At 36.9% G+C, this 18,933-nt stretch overlaps 1 protein-coding gene across 1 annotated transcript; it reads left to right on the forward strand.

The window, feature by feature from the left end:
• Positions 1–241: 241 nt before the first annotated feature.
• Positions 242–3,262, forward strand: LOC107796651 (pentatricopeptide repeat-containing protein At3g09040, mitochondrial-like). The gene has a single exon (XM_016619441.2). The coding sequence runs from the start codon at positions 459–461 to the stop codon at positions 2,337–2,339; it is 1,881 nt and encodes a 626-aa protein (XP_016474927.2). The 5' UTR covers positions 242–458; the 3' UTR covers positions 2,340–3,262.
• Positions 3,263–18,933: the final 15,671 nt, after the last annotated feature.

Raw genomic sequence — 18,933 nt, forward strand, 5'->3', positions numbered from 1 at the left:
AGGGAACTATCTAATTTAAAAGATAAGGGACTTAAGTGAACACCTTGAAACATCTATCTACTCTTATATCCTAACGACTTAACCGTTATGTATTATCTTCTCAGCTCAATGTATAACTTCCGCAAGCGTCCTCTCTTTACTCCGTATCATCTATTGGCCTGCACATTAGAAGACTCACAACATCACTAAGTTGGATGTAAGACGACATATAACAAAAGTTATGATCCAAGTCAACTTAAATAAATATAACTTAACCCGATTTGAGGGGTAATTCCTTCTTGGGTATGGGTCTTCACGAAAAATACGGGCAAGGGTCAAGATGAACCTTGATTAATGATGACAGACGGTTAAATCAGTAGCAAAGGCACATAATGAACAATTATGTATTTATCTGTATTTCCCGATAGCCCAAGTCAAAGAGGATAACCTCTCAAACGGGGAATGATTTTTGACACAAAATGATTTTAAGATCACCTGCATTTCACCTGTGCAACAACATACGAAAACAAGCAAAATTATCCAACAAAATCTATTACCACGTTAGAACAACACATAGCTACCTCGTGAAATACCCAGAAAATAATCTTGCTTACTGTACCAACCCAAGCTTCAAAGACAAATATTACGACTCAAATAACGTTAATTTAGATTTCTTACCTCAGTTACATCAAAATGGTTGTCTACGTGACCAATTTAGCCTCAATAAAATCATCTCCACTTGTGCAAAGTGGAGTCTTTTCACTGTTGGGATTCAAACCCATTGTCAGATTATCAAAATGGGTTTCGATTCAAATGTATTTATCAGCACTGCTCTTGTTGATATGTATGGAAAATGCGGTGTTATAACAGTAGCGCAGCAACTGTTCGGTGAAATGCCTGAAAGAAACGTGGTAACTTGGAATGCTTTGATTTCGGGTTATTTGGACAGCCATTACCCTGAAAATGCTATTGTAATGTTTCTTGAAATGTTAAGAGAGGGTATTACTCCAACCCCTTCTAGTGTTTCAGCTGTTTTGGTTGGTTGTACTCTGTTAGAAGCATGTGAACTTGGGGCTCAGTTACATGCTTTGAGTTGGAAAGCTGGTTTTGCTTTGCATCTTGTTGTAGGGACAGTTTTGATTGATATGTATTCAAAATGTCTCGATCTTGAGACTTCGAGGAGAGTTTTCAATCAAATGCCTGAAAGGAATGTTATTACTTGGACCTCCATGATTACTGGTTATGCCCAAAAGCAGTGCCCTTTCCAGGCTATGACTTTGTTCAAGGAAATGTTGAAGTTGGGAATTCGACCGAATTATGTTACGTACACTAGTTTGTTGAGCTCATTTTCTTGCCCAGATTACTTGGTTCATTGTGAGCAAGTCCACTGTCATATAATTCAGCAAGGTTTTAACACTAACCACTACTTGGTGGTAACACTGTTGTCTGTTCACGCAGAGTGTAGTTGTACCTTGGAAGATTTTCAAAAGTTGTGGTCTGACATTATAAAATGGGATGAAATCTCTTGGAATGCCGTCATTGCTGGTTTCTCTAATTTAGGAGTCGGTGGAGAAGCCTTCACATGCTTTACTAGAATGAGGCGGGCGGGCTTTACTGTTGACCATTACACTTTTGCAAGCATCTTGAAAGCTATTGGGAACATTTCGGGCCTAGAGGAGGGAATGCAGACCCATTGTCTAGCTCTGAAAACAGGATATACTTTTGAAGTTTTCATACAAAACGGGCTTCTTTCCATGTATACAAGATGTGGTAAACTTGAAGATGCTGAGAGAATATTCTCATCAATGGAGGAAAGAGACCTCATATCGTGGAACTCGCTTCTTACAGGCTGTGCTCATCATGGTTATGGTAGGGATGTGATGGTCATGTTTGAAGAAATGAGGAGATGTGGTATTAAACCAGATCTAACCACATTCCTCACTGTACTTTCAGCATGTAGACATGCTGGCCTGCTCGACGAAGGGATTAAATATTTTGATTTGATGAAGAATGACAATTCCCTACCACCACCAAAGCTAGAGCATTATGCTTGCATAGTCGACCTTTATGGCCGTGCTGGTCATCTACTTGAAGCAGAGGCCTTTATTAACAATATGCCAATAAAGCCAGGACCTTCGGTTTTTAAAAGCCTATTAAGTGCTTGTCAACTTCATGGTAACAAGGAACTTGCCGTGATTTCTGCCAAGAAGCTTGTTGAACTTTTCCCTAACGATCCTGCAACGTACATATTGCTAGCAAATGTGCTAGCATCGGAAGGGAATTGGAATGATGCAGAGGGACAGCGCAAGCTTATGTTGGATAGAGGTTTGAGTAAGAAACCTGGTTATAGCTGGCTATGATTCACAATGGGTGGTATCCTTACTAATTGACATCGTCCGGACAAACCTAGTATTTAAGTGGAGAAGGATACAGGATGGGTTCATTATCCATCGAGTTCTGAATCATGCACCAGCTGGCCCTCAGGGATTTCTCGATTATCCTAACTAATTGACATAACATGATCCAATGACAAGTGAATTCCTTGGTCTCAACAATTGTAGGATACTAAACTGGAACCAATCTGTACATACTAGATTCTCTTGATTCCTGTAGGCACAAGCTGATTAGGTTGACAATGAGAGAAAAGGATGGATTTTTCATTCCCTTGTATATATCTACCTCTCCATTAATTAGTCTTTGATCATTTTATGTTTTCCCTTAGAGGGTAAATTGTGTTTTACTGGTTAAACAATCAACTTTAAATGGTCCCTATCCCATTCACTTTTCAATTTGCTCTCACAAAGCAAAAAAAGGAGAAAAATCCTTCACCTTGTATTCAACAGTACTACACAGAACCTCGAGTTATTTTCTCACTCGACCTTCTTTGTTTTTTTAGTGTAATACTACCGGAAGAAATCATTTTGGATTCGAGGCGAAATCTCTTTCCACCTTTACATAAGTCTAATCTCTAAAATTGAAGGTCAGCTGACCAAGGAGTTAAGTTTTGATTCATGCAAAGATGCTATGTCAAAGCTGAAGTAAGGAATTGTCCCGATCATTTAGAGTTTGTTTGGAAAACCACCTAGGAATTGGATTTGGGTGTAATTACACAGTTTGGCATGTTTATCTGGCCAAGTAATTATTTGGTCAGCATGTAATTGGGTGTAACTGGAGAGGTGTAATTACACTCTCCAATTCACAAAGGGAAGGTGAGAATTGGTGATAATTACACTGTGTAATTACAAGGTTACTTTTTAATTTCTTTCCTTTTTGTTTTTATTTTAATTTATTTTCCTTATAACTTTTTATTTCCATCATTTTAATTTTTTGTATTTAATTTTTTTCATTTTATTTCTACTTTTTAATTTTAAAATACATTTTTTGGTACATTATTTATCTTTTATTTCTCTACCTTTACTTGTGATTTCATGTAACTGCTTGCATATTTTATTTCTAGTTTATTTTAATTTTTTATTTAGTGTAACTGCGTTATTATTCTAGTTTTTGAAACTGTACCTCCTAATATTAGAAATAATGAGCCATTAACAAACTTGGCATATAATGAGTGATGTTATTAAAGTAGAATTTCGTTGATAAATGAGGTTATAAACTGATTATGTTTCCTAATCTTAAGTTGTATTAGAACTTATTTTATTATGTTAGAATTTGACATATGTTAAACTATTTTTTTTGGATTTTGAGTTGTGTTATATTTATGGTTCCAATTTACTTGTTTTAATAGTATTGGACTTGTTATTTCACATTGCATATTGTTCGTTTTTTAGTTAGAATTGATATATTAATTTTGTCAAACATTTGAATAATGTTATGACATTATATTTATAAATATTAATTTATTTTATCAAACATGCATTCCATGATGTTCTTACAAAACGTATGTTTTTAGTTTTTATAATTAATTAAACTAAATATTATTAATTTGGAAAGTATTTATCAATTATTTTTTTAATATTAGTTATAAATATATGATTATTAATTAATGTATATTCAAGAAAAAATATGCATCTTAAATACCAAATCTAATATCAATTATACTTATAAAAAAATTAATTCTAGGCATATATTTATTATATTGACTTTTAAGTTTTGATAATTACTTCATTTAAAATTTAATCTAACGGTGTAATTACGCTTGTGCAACCAAACAGTATGTTTGTAATTATACTGTAAGTACGTTATGACAAACAAACATGTCGTCGTAATTACTATATTGTGTAATTACTACCCTAGTAATTACACCAATTCTAATTACTAGGTAGCTTTCCAAACAGACCCTTACTAATTCAAGCAATTCAGTCGGTCGGAAATTCATATCATTAAACATTGGGTAATATACAACCTCGTGAACATTACAATCATCTTGTAAAAAATGACAATAATAGACGTATGGTGATGGAAACATGTAAATACCCAACTTCTCAAATGTCCGTTACATATAACTGTCAATCCAAAAATATGAGCAGCTCACCTTTGTAGTCATTCAAAACTGACCCCATTTTTTCCGCTATAAACAAGAGATAAACTATCACTCACAATTCTCCCTTTCCCCTTAGTTTTTCTTGTGTTTTTCTCAAACATTTTTAAACTCTTCATCAATTTGGTCTTTTCTAGTATTACAACAAAGATTTCACAACACATCATTGTCTGATAATGGATATGAGCAATCCAATAGCCACCACTAATATGAATATTGATGATGATAATAGCAATAACAACAGAGAGCAATTCAATAATTGTATGGAAGATAGTTCTTATCATTGCCCAATTCCATATATTTTCTATTAAGTCTAACGATGATATTGCTAAGTTGGCTAACAACAATGGTCAAGGCCAACATGTTCAAGGAAATGCAACTTTGCAGATAGGTAGCAGGGAACATCCTATTCCTGAATTAAGGCTTCAACAGTTTTTGCCTTGTCGCCGTGGAGTAGTGACGAGGTCAGTTCAAGACACCTACTAGACATAGAAACCTGCACAGAGTATATATATGATCTAATAACGGGAAGTAAAAGCAATAAATGGCAACAATGCAGATTATTAATATAAGGTTAATAACGGAAGTAAAAGCAATAAACGACAACAAAGAGTAAACATATGATAAAAATAATAAATGATCAAATACAACTAAAATACAAGTGAAATAAATTAAGAAAAAATAATAACCATTCAAATCAACATGCCGTTTCAACATAGAACGTACAACAAGGATCACACCAAGCTACCACACCTCATATTCACATTTCATAAGTCACAATCACAATCTTTCTTATATCGTCGCATGAGCCTTGCATTAATTTTTAAGAAAAATATTTTTTCCGAAATAGCTTCACGCGCTTTAGCCCCCTTATCTCGCCTCGTGGATTCAAGTAATTCCCTTACTAGCAACACGTGCATAAATCCCACCATATCTCGCCGCATACGCATCAATACACCACCCTCATACCGCCGCATGCGCATCAATATCACAATACAATAATCAACTCGCACAACACGTGCCCATATGCCACAATATTGCCAAAACAATAATACCATTATCATCACAAAACATAGCTCACGGCTCAACCACAATGTGTGCAAAAATCTCAATAACAACAAAATGAACAGGAATTAACTCAACAAGAAAAGATATTCCAATAATTAACAACTTCAACCACAAAACGTGTTAATAGCTTTCAATAACTACAACTTCAATAAACTCGATGATGAAAGGTATTTTCATTAAATGGAAACTTCAAATTCAAATGCATAACATAACCTCAACAATAAAAGAGATAGCATAAAATAACAACTGCGACTAAATGCATGGGAATAACTCAATAATGAAAAAGATAGCATGTAATATCAACTACTAATAAATGCATATAAGAGTAACCTTGACAATAGAAAACAGAATATGTAATAACAATTTTAATTAAAGCATGTAAGAATAAACTTGACAACGAAAGATAGAACGAATTATAACAACTTCAAGTAAATGCTTATAAGTAACCTAAGAGTCCAAACTGGTCAATTTTTACATATAAGCTCATGCACACACTCGTCACCTCATGTACACGTCTTCTATATAATTCAAATAGTACAATCAAACCAAATCCTAAGGGGTAGTTACCCCACACAAAGTTAGGCAAGATACTTACCTCAACTAGGCCAAATCAACACTCAAAAATGGCTTTTTCCTTAAAATTCACCTCCGTACGGCTTAAATCTAACCAAAAATGACTTAATATCATGAAACAATACAAGAGAAACTAAATTCGATCAATAAAGCTAAGATCTTTACACAGGTCTCCAAAAGTCACCAAAAGTCAACCCCGGGCTTGCCTGGTCAAAACTCGAGTCCAAAGACAGATCTCGATTTTCCATAACCCCACGAGTTTATATATGTGTTTTGTTTTTAAATTCGAGTCCGATTCGACTCTCAAATCTCAAATTTTTATTTTTATTTTTCAAAACATAGACAAGATTTCTAAAAATTTCTCTTAGAAATTCAAGAATTTGATGTTAAATCTCGTAAATAATTATGTAATATAATTGGAAATTGATCAAAATCACTTACCCAATAGTTGTAGATGAAAATCTCTCCTCAAAATCGTCTTCTACCAAGTCTAGGGTTCTAAAATATGAAAATGAGTCTAAGTCCCATTTTTCCAGCCCTTTTGTTTAGGTGCAGAAGTCGCAATTCGCAAATGCGGCGCCTGACAACCCAGGGAAATGTCGCAATTGCGACACTAACTTCGCAAATATGAAGTCTGTCCCTTCCGCAAATGCGACCTACCCGGCCTGAGCCTAAGCTTCGCAATTGCGAGTATGGCATTGCATTTGCGATACCTCAGCCCTCCCTTCTTACTTCGCAATTGTGATGCTAGTGCTCGCAATTGTGATACCTGATACACCAACACACCAACAATCTGGAATGAGTTCAAACCAATCCGAAACACGTCTGAAACTCACCCGAGCCTCGGGGCTCCACACCAAACATCCACACAAGCCTAAAAAAATCATACAAACTCGCTCGCGCGATCAAAATACAAAAATAACATCCGAAATCACGAACGGACATCAAAACGCATGAAATTCAAAAGGAAACTCAAGAATTGCTAGAATTACAACCAAGCGTCCGAATCCTTTCAAACCAACTCAAAATTACATCAAATTTTACAGACAAGTTCCAAATAGCAAAACAGACCTATTCCAAGTCCCAAAATTAAATTGTAAACCCGATAACCATAAAGTCAACCTACGGTCAAACCTAAGGAATTTCTAAACATTCAAATTGCCAACTTTCGGCTAAACAAGTCAAATCAACCTAGGAACCTCCGAATTTAATTTCGGGCATATGTCCAAGTCCAAAATCACGATACGAACCTATCAGAGCCATCAAAATATCGTTCCGGGGCGTTTTCATAAAAGTTAAACCTTGGTCAATATTTCCTACTTAAGCTTCTAAACCAAGAAACAAAGGGTCCAAATCATTCCAAAACTTTCGAAACGAAATCAACCATCTCCCAAGTCATAAAACCACAAATACACATACGGAAAGCTTCAAAAGGGAAAAATGGCTCACATACACAAAATGATCGATCAGGCCGTTATATTGAAATAATTAATCCTAACATAAAATCTAACATAAGATAATATAGTGTTTCGTTGGTCGCATAAAAAATAAATAATAACTAATGCAACTGTTGATTTGCATTTGGCGGTATTAAATAATGCCTACATAATGTTACACAAATTTATGAATTATTTTATACGTGATAGAATGTGAAATAAAAAATTACTTGTATTAGCAATGTGGTATTAAACTAGTTAAAGATTAAAATACCTTAAGTAATTCATGTATAACAATCTTTTTATTTTAATCATTGCATAATAATTCACTCATAATTAATCTCCGTGTAAACGATCTTTGCATTATAATATATGTTTACTTAGTATGTAAACAAATAATCCTTAAGATCTTATTTGAGAAGAAATCTCAATTCAAAAACTGATTACTTCATCAGTCCCACAATGAAGGATTTCCTTATGCTATTTATTCTGGTAGTTGAGTCCTAGTCCACACCTTACTTGTGATCCAGCTGTTTCTGGAATAGATAATATCTATAACCGAATGTCCGTTGAAAAACAATAATGAAGAAAGTGACGAAATTTGAGGCACGATAATGATATTGTCTTTAAAAATATTTCGTCTATAGTAAAACAATTTAACATAGGCTCATTTTTTAGTACTAGTTTAGTGTGCGTGCGCACGTGTGCCTCGCGTCAATATATGTGCAAGATGTTTGACTAAGATGCTTCATCCCGATTTTGTATTTTTTTTTTATCAATTGAGCATTGATATATTTGTGATAATTTCTATATATACTAACCTTAGCTTGTATTACATTTTCAATTGTTGTAATTCAAGGGGGCAAAAATTTAGAAAACAATCTGGAAAATTAGAGTTTATGAATAAGAAAAATGAATCTAGGGGGCAAAAGATTTAGGGTTATTCTCACCATTTCAATCTCATTTTATTCCCTTCTTTGAGTCGTCTGCTTATTCTGATGTCAAAAAAATTTATTTAACCCAAACTGGCATGAGAATATATACAAATAAATATCAAATATGTGAATAGAGTTACAGACGAACATAAAAAATACTAAGCAATATGAAGTTTAAATCAATAATTAAAGCTTAGATAATAAGTTAATAGGATTATGTCACCATGCCAATAAAAATTTATAAGAACTATGAAGTACATGACACATTAAAAATAATCTAAAATAACAACAACAACAACAACAACAAACTCAGTATCCCACAAGTATGGTCTGCAAAGGGTAGTGTACACAAACCTTACCCCTACCTAGAAAGTAAAGAGGTTGTTTCCGATAAACCTTCGACTCAAGAAAGGATGAAAAGAAAGTAAGAAAAAATAAATATATTCATCAGATAAATAAATATCAAATACAAAAATATAATAGAAGAAAATCGAACTTTTCTGTTAAAACCTATCCGAAAGATAACTAAATAACTTTCAAAAGCCTATCCAAAAATTAATAACTAACCATGAAATCTTACAAACAGATAAAATATTATAATAGCAATACATGTGTAGAGATAATTAAAAGTTTTAAACCGGAAAAGAGGAAAAATAGGCTTCTGAACCTGAAATCAATAGGTAATTTGTCATGATGACTTCAATATCTTAAATAAATGATTGTATTGACTTCAATATACATATCAACAACTTTATGCATTGGAACTAATAAAAAAATTATAACTAAAGTTTTAGTTAAGTGCAAAATCTTAAAATTTAAGAAAAATAATTTAATACAATTTTGTCCAATATAAGCAGTATTAAAAGCTGCTAAAAACGGAGAAAAAAATCCAATAAGAGCACAAAAAAATAGTAGAAGAAGTAACTTGATAAAAGGTTAAAGCATATAATCTAATGCAAAAAGATACTATTCAACCAAGCTTTACAATCAAGAACATCAAAATAAGATGTATCGGTAAAATACGTGCATGCAAAGTTCAACTACTAATACAAATACAAATACATGAATGCAAAATTCAACTACTAATATAAAAAAAATTGCTCAAAGAAAGAGAACCTGAAACCCTTAATTTTGTAATTGTTGCTCGAACAAGGCAAAATTATGATGATGAAAAGGTAAAATTGTAACTTCTTTTATAGAATTACATGTGTATATAAAATTATGTAAATTTTTTATTAGAAAAAAGACTCTAATAAATTCTCAAAGAGCTCGTCTTCATCTAATATAATTTATAAAAAAATTCAATGTCAAAAATTTATATCAAAACTTTCTTAGTTGAAATTTTAATACCCTTAAAATTAAATATAGTTGAAAGTATCAAAAGTTTCCTAGTACGTGAATTCGTTAAAATTTTATTAACTAAAGAAAGACGGAAACCTTTCTATTTTGTGTGAATTAGACAAATTTTTATTAACTAAAAAAGATCCTCCTAAATTAGAAAGAAAAATTTAATAATACACCTAAATATGGAGTTGAACGAAAACTTCCTATTGTGTAGAGAACGAAAATGTTTCCTAGTACGTGTGTCAATATTATAAATATTAAAAGAGTAATTGAATAACTATTCCTAAATAGTAGGGAATTAATTAAATGTTTATTTATAAATATTAGGAAAAAAATTAAATGACTATTTTGTCTAATGTGAACTCTATTTTAATAAAGGTAAAAAAGGCGAATGACATTTCGCTAATGGCATTCGTGCTTTTAATATAATATAGATATAGATTTAACAAGTTCTTCTAGTTATGAACTAGGAGCAAACAAAATATGGTTACGAGAAAAACAAAACAAGGCAACAACCAGAGATAGTCGAAAGATCGGATATAAGTATATAACATAGACACAAAGAGCAAGTAATATGTACCTCATACTGTCTAAGGGAATGAAAGGATGGTTAATATTCCATCACTTTCAACTAAATTCTTGAACCACAAGAATTGAGAACCTCTTGTTTAGGAGCGGTTTATTTACACAAATAGCTACTTATGTGGCCGTGTATTTAGAAGTTAGCCACATTGTATTATACCACGACTCAATTTTTGAAAGTAGCCAACTTCTAAATATAAGGCTACAAAAGTGGCCACTAGGTGAAATAAAGCCAAATTGGGGATTAATCGAATCAGTACCTTTCAAATACCAAATGTCTAAACAACAATAACGGCAACGACAACCTAGTGAAATTTCACAAGTGTGATATGAGGAGGGTAAAGTGTACGCAGACCTTACCCTACTTTATGACGATAGAGAGGCTGTTTTCGGAAGACACTCGGCTCAGGATTTACTACCAGTGTCCAACAACGGTAATTCATTGTGATCTAAAGCCTAGCAATGTGCTTCTTGACAATGATCTCATAGCTCATGTTAGTGATTTTGGTTTTGGCACGGCTACTTGTAAAATTCAAACTGTCAGGCTCAAGAGAACCATATGTCTAAAGCAAAAATAAATAAAAAAGTAAAAAAAAAAAGAATTAACCCTCCACGTAATCGATTAAACAAAAAATAGCCAACGGATATATAATATATATATATATATATAATTCATGTTTCATATATGTATAATCAGTGTATAATCTATGTACACCTGCTAGAAACACACACACAACTGCAGCTTGGGAATAAGCCTTAATGCCCTGGGTAGTGGGTTGACAAGTGAACATTGTGACTGAAACAAGGCAAAAACTGTTGAAGGATCCTATTCCTGATACTACGCTTATGTATATTTTTATTCAGATTCAGGTACTTCTGCCCGTGTCGGATGCCAGTGAGTTGATTCAGACGTTTCGGAGACTTCAAGGTATACCTGCTTGACGCTCGCAGGCCTCGGAGTCACCTTCTTCTATTGTCTTTACTACTATTTATCTTCATATCAAGACAATATTGTATTTAGAGATTCCTAGTATACTTTTTTAGATATTATGACTATGTACCACCGGTTTTGAAATTTGCATGATTTTGGTCTCGCTTTAGTTTTATTTTGGTATTTAATAGTTTAATTAATATCTTAGTCATTATTTCTTCTAAATTCTCTCATGTGTTAGGCTTACCTAGTCTTAGAGACTAGGTGCCATCACGATTCCTAAAGTGGGATTCTGGGGTCGTGACATTCAAGCCTTCAACAAAAAAAAGTTCAAACATTCTTTTGATCAAAACATTCAGATATTAACTTAGGCTTGATTCATATTGTCTCGCTAAGATTTGAGAACGTGGAATTCTTATTAAATCAAATTACAGAATTATTACATAAAGAATTTAAGTTATTTGTGTAATGATCCGACTGGTTATTTTACTTTCTACATTTCCTTTCCCCTATTTAAGACTTCCTATATATGCTTTTACTGTTTTATGACTTGTAAGTATGGTTTGGTTTGGTTTGGAAGGGTTCGGGTTGAATTCAGAATATATACTTCCATAATAGTGGCCTAAGGTGGCCAAGTTTGACTTGAGTCAACAGTTTGAGTAAACGACCTTGGAATCAAGATTTGAAGGTTCCAATAGGTTCTTATGATAATTTTGGACTTGGGTGTGCATTTGGATCGAGTTTCGGGTGATCCGGGAGCGTTTCAGCGCTTATTGTTAAAAGTTGGTGTCTTGAATATTTTTAGAGTTTTCTAAGTTTGGTTTGAAGTAGACTTTGGTGTTATCGATGTCCCTTTGGACCGAGCCTTGGAACATGTTCGTATAGTAATTTGTGCGTAAAATTTGGTATCATTCCGAGTTGTCTAAGTATGATTCGTCGCATTCGGAGCTAGTTGGAAGAAGTTGAAGTTCAAAGGTTGATTAATTTGGTTTTGATGTGCGATTCATGATTTCAATATTGTTTTATGTGTTCCGAGACTTCAAGTAGGTCCAAATTATGTTTATAGACTTGTTGTTATAATTGGACAGGGTCTCGGGTGGCTCGGGTGAGTTTCGGACCACCCGGAGCAAGGTTGAAGTTGGCAGATCTTCTGGTTCTAATTTCGTTCTTCGTGAACACGGAGAGAGTCTCGCGTTCACGATGAAGGATTTTGGGATGAGGCATTTTTGTGCTTCGCAGTCAGGGTTTCGCGATCGCGGAGCATTGGGGTCAGTGGCCTACGCGTCTGCGGTCATTGGGTTGCATTTGTGTAGAGAAAGACTGGCTGGGGGATGGCAGGCCATGACCTTAGCACTCGCGAAGGGCCGCTCGCGTTCGCAAAGTGAAATCCAAGTTAGGCATCGCAATCGCGAAGCCCTTGTCGCGTTCGCGATGAAGACATTTGAGGCGATGGCAGCTTTTCCTTCGCGATCGCGAAGGGGCTTCCGCGGTCGTAAAGAAGGAATGCCTAGGCAGAACACTTTTTAATAACGAGACTTAGGCTCAGTTTTCCCATTTCTCATTTATGTTGGCCAATTTTGGATCTTCTTAGAGAGGGATTTTCATCAAGTACTATAAGATTAGTTATTTCTACCTAATGTGATTTAAATATATAGATTACGGGTAGATTTTGACATAGAAATTAGTCGAATTTTGGGATTTTATTAAATTACTTAGGTTTTAGTAAAAGTGGGATTTGACCAAGAAATTGATTATAGAATTGGGCATAAATTATATATTTGAGTTCCTAAGGTCATGGGTAACAATTATCTACGAAAATGTCTAGAATCCGGGTTGATTTATGCATCATTTGATTAGTTTCGGGTTGCTCGGTGTCGTTTTGGGGCGACTAGTGAGGTTTGAGAGCCGAGTAGAGAGCTTGCAAGTGAGATAAATCTCTTGCCTAATCTTGTAAGAGAGAATTATCTCAGTAGGTTCTTTAATTGTTATGTGCTACTTATTATGAGTGCTACGTACGCACGAGGTGATGAGAGTCTGACATAGCTAGAATCATATTTATGTCCAGGTAGATTTAGGACTTTACCATGCAATATTTGTATTACTTGAACTTAACTTGCTAGTTTAATTACTTAAATTTATAATTAAAATATGATTAGAGATTATGTTAGGTCAAGCCTCATTACCTTGAGTTTTTGGCAGGATACTTCATTGTCGGTAAAAATCATGCTTTCCTTATGTTCCTATCCTTGTATTGCATTTATTTGACCTGTAATTAGGAAAGTTCCTCTATTCCTGTGGATCGGGCTGTATGGCTCGGCAGTGCTATGAAATAACATTATGGATCGGGCCGTACAACCTTAATAGTGTATTTGAGATGCATCAATGGGTCAGTCCGTACGACCAATGTAGTGTACACTATTATTAGGGATCGGGTCGTACAACCTCGGCATAATTCGTGTGTAATATTGCTAGGAGTCAGAATATACATGAGATTTCCTTCTTGATTTAAAACTTGGCATTTACTTGATGTTCCTTATTTGTTTGAGATAGCACATGATATTTAAGGATTTCATATTGTCTTTATGTTGAAGGATCATGTTAGTTACAGTTTCTTATTTCATTATTACTATTGTATTTCATGCCTATTTATAAATCATGTACTTTATTTATTGGACCACTAGTAAGTGTCAATGTCGACCTCTCGTCACTACATCTTCGAGGTTAGACTAGATACTTATTGGGTACATGTTGGCTTACGTACTCATACTACACTTCTGCACTAATTATGCGGGTACTTCAGGCGGTCATACGGACGCGCATACCCAATATCTGGAGGCTTAGTGGTGAGTTGCTTTCCTTGCTCTGAATTAGGTCATGACAACTTGGTATTAGAGCACTAGGTGCACATAGGTCTTATGAGTCATAAGCAGGCTTGGTAGAGTCTTGCGGATCGATACGGAGACGTCTGTACTTATCTTTGAGAGGCTATAGGGTCTTACCAAACTTATCTTTCTTCATCTCCTATCGTGCAATTGATATTGTACTAAGTATCTTTCTCTTATTCTCTCACAGATGGTGAGAACGTGCACGGCGACATTACCCAACGGCAGAGGGGCTACTCCCTCAGACGTTAGAGGTAGAGGCGGAGGCCGAGGGAGGGCTACAACTCCTGCTACAGGACGAGGGCATCCTAGAGTTACTCATGTAGTACCACCAGTGGATCCGATGTAGGATCTTATTATTAAGCAGTAGGATGAGGTTCATGCAGCTGAGCCAGCCTTGATAGACTTTATGACCGCACTGGTATTTAGGAGGTCATGGGTCGTATGCTGCAGTTCATGGATTCTATGACTCATCCTGGAATATTCCCAGCAGATCCAGCCACATATCAGGCAGGAGGGGGAGCACATACCCCTATTGCTCGTGTGCCAGGGCATGCCGTTATTGTGTATCAGACCCCAAGTGCACTGCCTGCGGGTGGGGTTTAGCCGATTACAGCAGTCAAAGCTGAGATTAGACCGGTCGTGACCGTCGATGAGAAGAAGTGGTTGGACAGATAGACTAGGCTTCATCCTTTCGTCTTTAGTGGTGAGCAATCAGAGGATACCCAGAATTTCATGGACCGTTGTAGGAAGAGGCTGCATAATATGAGGGTAGTGGAGTCCAACGGGGTGGACTTCACCATATTTCATCTGGAGGGGAAGGCCCATAGATGGTGGCAGTCTTATCTCCAGAGCAAGCCAGCAGATTCACCTCTCTTGAATTGGGACCAGTTCACACATCTCTTTTTAGATAGGTTTATTCCACCCTCGTAGAGGGAAGAGTTACGGGGTTTGTTCAAGCAGCTTCAGCAGGGTCAGATGTGAGTGACTGACTACGAGGCGAGATTCTCTGAGTTGTCTTGTCATGTAGTTATCATACTCCCCACAGATGCAGAGAGAGTGTGGAGGTTTATTGCGAGATTGCACTATGGTATCCAGGTTTCTATGGCCCAAGAGGCTAAGATGGAGACTCATTACAATCAGGTTATAGAGATAGCTCGAAGGATCGAGCATATTCGCAACAAGGGATGAGAGTTTACACCAAAGGATAATAGGCCTCGACATTCTGGTGGTCAGTGGAGCCCCGTCTGGGGGAAAAGGTCGGTTCATGAGGGGCCAACCTAGCAGGCCCATGTATTCAGCACCACCGCCTGCTCGGGATGCTCCAGCGAGGCCCTACTTCAGCGCTATTCTAGAGAGTACCAATCGTCCACCGGCTATTTAGGGTTCCTCCTATGGGTATTCATGTCATCAGGGCCTGGCCTAGGGTCAACAGTTTTCCACACCGATAGGTTGCTTCAAGTGCGGGGAGCTTGGTCATGTGAGAAGGGTTTGCCCAAGCTTCGAGGAAAGGCAGTACAACATAGCCATTAACCCATGATTGCCGCAGCAGCTGCCACATCGCTCGTCCAGCCGGCCAGAGGTGGAGGGCAAGTCGGTAGGGGTCACCCTAGAGGTGGAGGCCATCCAGGTAGCGCTCCGTCTAGATTATATGCCTTCCCATCCATACCAGATGCAGTAGCCTCAGACGCCGTGATTACAGGTATTATTTCTATCTATCGTAGGGATGCTTCGGTACTATTTGATCTAGGATTTATGTATTCATATGTATCTTCTCTATTTGCTCTTTATCTGGATGTATCTCGTGAGTCCTTGGGTGTTCCTGTATATGTGTCCATGCCAGTGGGTGATTTTGTTATTATGGATCAGGTTTACCATTCCTGTGTAGTGACTTTATGTGATTATAAGACCAGAGTGGATTTTCTGTTGCTTGATATACTGACTTTGAGTTCATAGTGGGCATAGACTGGTTGCCTCCATACCATGCCGTTGTTTATTGCATGCCAATACTATTACCTTGGCAATGCCATAGTTTCCTAGGTTAGAGTGGAAGGGCTCATCTATTAGTACATCTAGTCGGGTATCTCTTTCTTGAAGGCTCGACATATGGTCGAGAAGGGTTGTTTGGCCTATCTAGCCTTTGTTCAAGATACTATTATTGAGACTCCCATGATAGATTTAGTGCCTATGGTGTGGGAGTTTTCCAATGTATTTCCTGCCGATCTACCAGGCATTCCACCGGATCATGATATCGATTTCGGTATTGATTTGGCGCTAGGCACCCAGTATATCACTATTCTTCCTTATCGTATGGCTCCGATAGAGTTGAGAGAGTTGAAGGAGTAGCTTCAGGAGTTGCTCGATAAGGGGTTCATCAGTCCGGGTGTGTCGCCTTGGGGTGCACCAGTATTATTTGTAAAGAAAAAGGATGGGAGTATACGGATGTGCATTGATTACCGCCAGCTGAACAAAGTCGTCATCAAGAATAAGTACTTGTTACCGCACATTAATGATTTGTTTGATCAGCTACAGCGTGCTAGAGTGTTCTTGAAGATCGACTTGAGATCTGGGTATCATCAACTAAGGATTCGTGTTTCGGATATTCCAAAGACGACTTTCCGGACTAGATATGGGCACTATGAGTTTCTAGTAATGTCTTTCGGCTTGACTAACTCCCCAGTGGCATTTATGGATTTGATGAATTGGGTTTTCAGGCCATATCTTGACTCATTTGTCATTGTCTTCATTGATGACAAATTGATCTACTCACGTAGTATGGAGGAGCACAAGCAGCATTTGAGGATAGTGCTTCAGACCTTGTAGGAACAAAACCTATATGCCAAGTCCTCTAAGTGTGAGTTCTGGTAGATTCTGTAGCTTTCTTTGGGCATGTTGTACCAGGCGAGGGTATTAAGGTGGATCCCAAGAAATCGAGGCAGTTCAGAGTTGGCCTCGTCCTACCATAGAAATCGAGATCAGGAGTTTCTTGGGGAAAGTAGGTTATTATCGTTGATTTGTGGAGGTCTTCTCATATATTGCAGCTCTTTAGACTAGATTGACCTAGAAGGGTGCTCAGTTCAAATGGTCCGATGATTGTGAGGTGAGCTTTCAGAAGCTCAAGACCGCATTGACTACAGCACCAGTGTTGGTTTTGCCCTCCGATTCAGAGATGTATACGGTGTATTGCGACACTTCACACGTTGGTTTAGGTTGTGTATTGATGTAAGAGGGACGAGTTATTGCATATGCTTCATGCCAGTTGAAGCCCCACGAGAAGAATTACAGTGTGCACGATTTGGAGTTGGCTGCGATAGTATATGCTCTCAAGATCTTGAGGCATTATCTTTATGGAGTGTCGTGCGAGGTTTACACTGATCACCACAGTTTGAAGCATTTATTTAAGCAGGGGGATCTTAATCTGAGGCAGCGCAGGTGGATTGAGTTACTGAAGGATTATGATATTACCATCATCTAGCATCCGGTCAAGGCAAATTTGGTCGCAGATGCCTTGAGCAGAAAGGCCGAGAGTAGGGGTAGTTTGGCATTCATTTCAGTGGAGGAGAGGCCATTGGCTTTGGATATCCAGTCCTTAGCTAACCGACTTGTGAGGTTGGATATTTCATAGTCCAGTCGAGTTCTTGCATGTGTTGTGGCTTAGTCTTTATTATTCAAGCGGATCAAGGCTCGTCAGTATGATGATCCACATTGTTGGTCCTTAGAGAGACGATGCTACGGGGTGATGCCAAGGAGGTTACTACTGGTGATGATGGTGTTCTACGACTCAGGGTACCTTATATTCCTAATATTATTGGCCTGAGGGAGACGATTCTAGATGAGGCATACAGTTCGTGTTATTCTATTCATCCAGGTGCCACGAAGATGTATCGTGATGTCATAGCCCCAATTTCCCTCTGTAGGATTTCGTGACGACACCTAATCTTTAAGACTAGGTAAGCCTAACACTTACTGAATTAATGGCAAAATTCAACCAACAACTATTAAATATGAAACATAAATTTCTATGCAAAGCCAACAATCCCAAAGCCGGTAGTACAAGTCATAAGCTCTACTAAGTTCACTAGAAAAACTCTAAGTAAAACTGTTCCGGAATAGAAATAAATTGTACAAAAATAACTTTTGAAGGTGACTCCAAGGCCTATGAACGAGACGACATGTATACCTTGAATTCTCCATAGCAATATCTTATCCGTTATCTAACAATCAATAGACTCCACAGTACCTAAATCTGCACAAAAATGTGCAGAAGTATAGTATGAGTACACCACGGTCAGTACCCAGTAAGTATCAAGACTAACCTCAGTGGAGTAGTGACGAGGTACAAGTCAAGACACTCACTAGACAAAATAACCTGTGCAGTATAGAAGTATAAAACTACTAACGGAAAACAAAAATCAGTAAATGGCAACAAGAACCAACAAGTGATATAAACTGTAAAGCAATAAGAACACCATGAAGTATCATTAAAACCAAATAAGGAAACACAAGGGACAATTAATTAGTCAAGCCATTTTAACACAAGTTTCGCAACGAAATCACTTTGTGGTACACTATCTCATAGTCATAAGTCACCGGTCTCAACCCACCGTCATATACTCATGGCACCTCATGCAAACATCTCGCATCACAACCGCACGGACAACTCACGTGCCAAAATCTCAATATGCCCGGCATGATCATAGGCTCATAG

This window comes from Nicotiana tabacum, chromosome 17 (genome assembly GCF_000715075.1).
Source record: "Nicotiana tabacum cultivar K326 chromosome 17, ASM71507v2, whole genome shotgun sequence".
NCBI classification, from domain to species: domain Eukaryota; kingdom Viridiplantae; phylum Streptophyta; class Magnoliopsida; order Solanales; family Solanaceae; genus Nicotiana; species Nicotiana tabacum.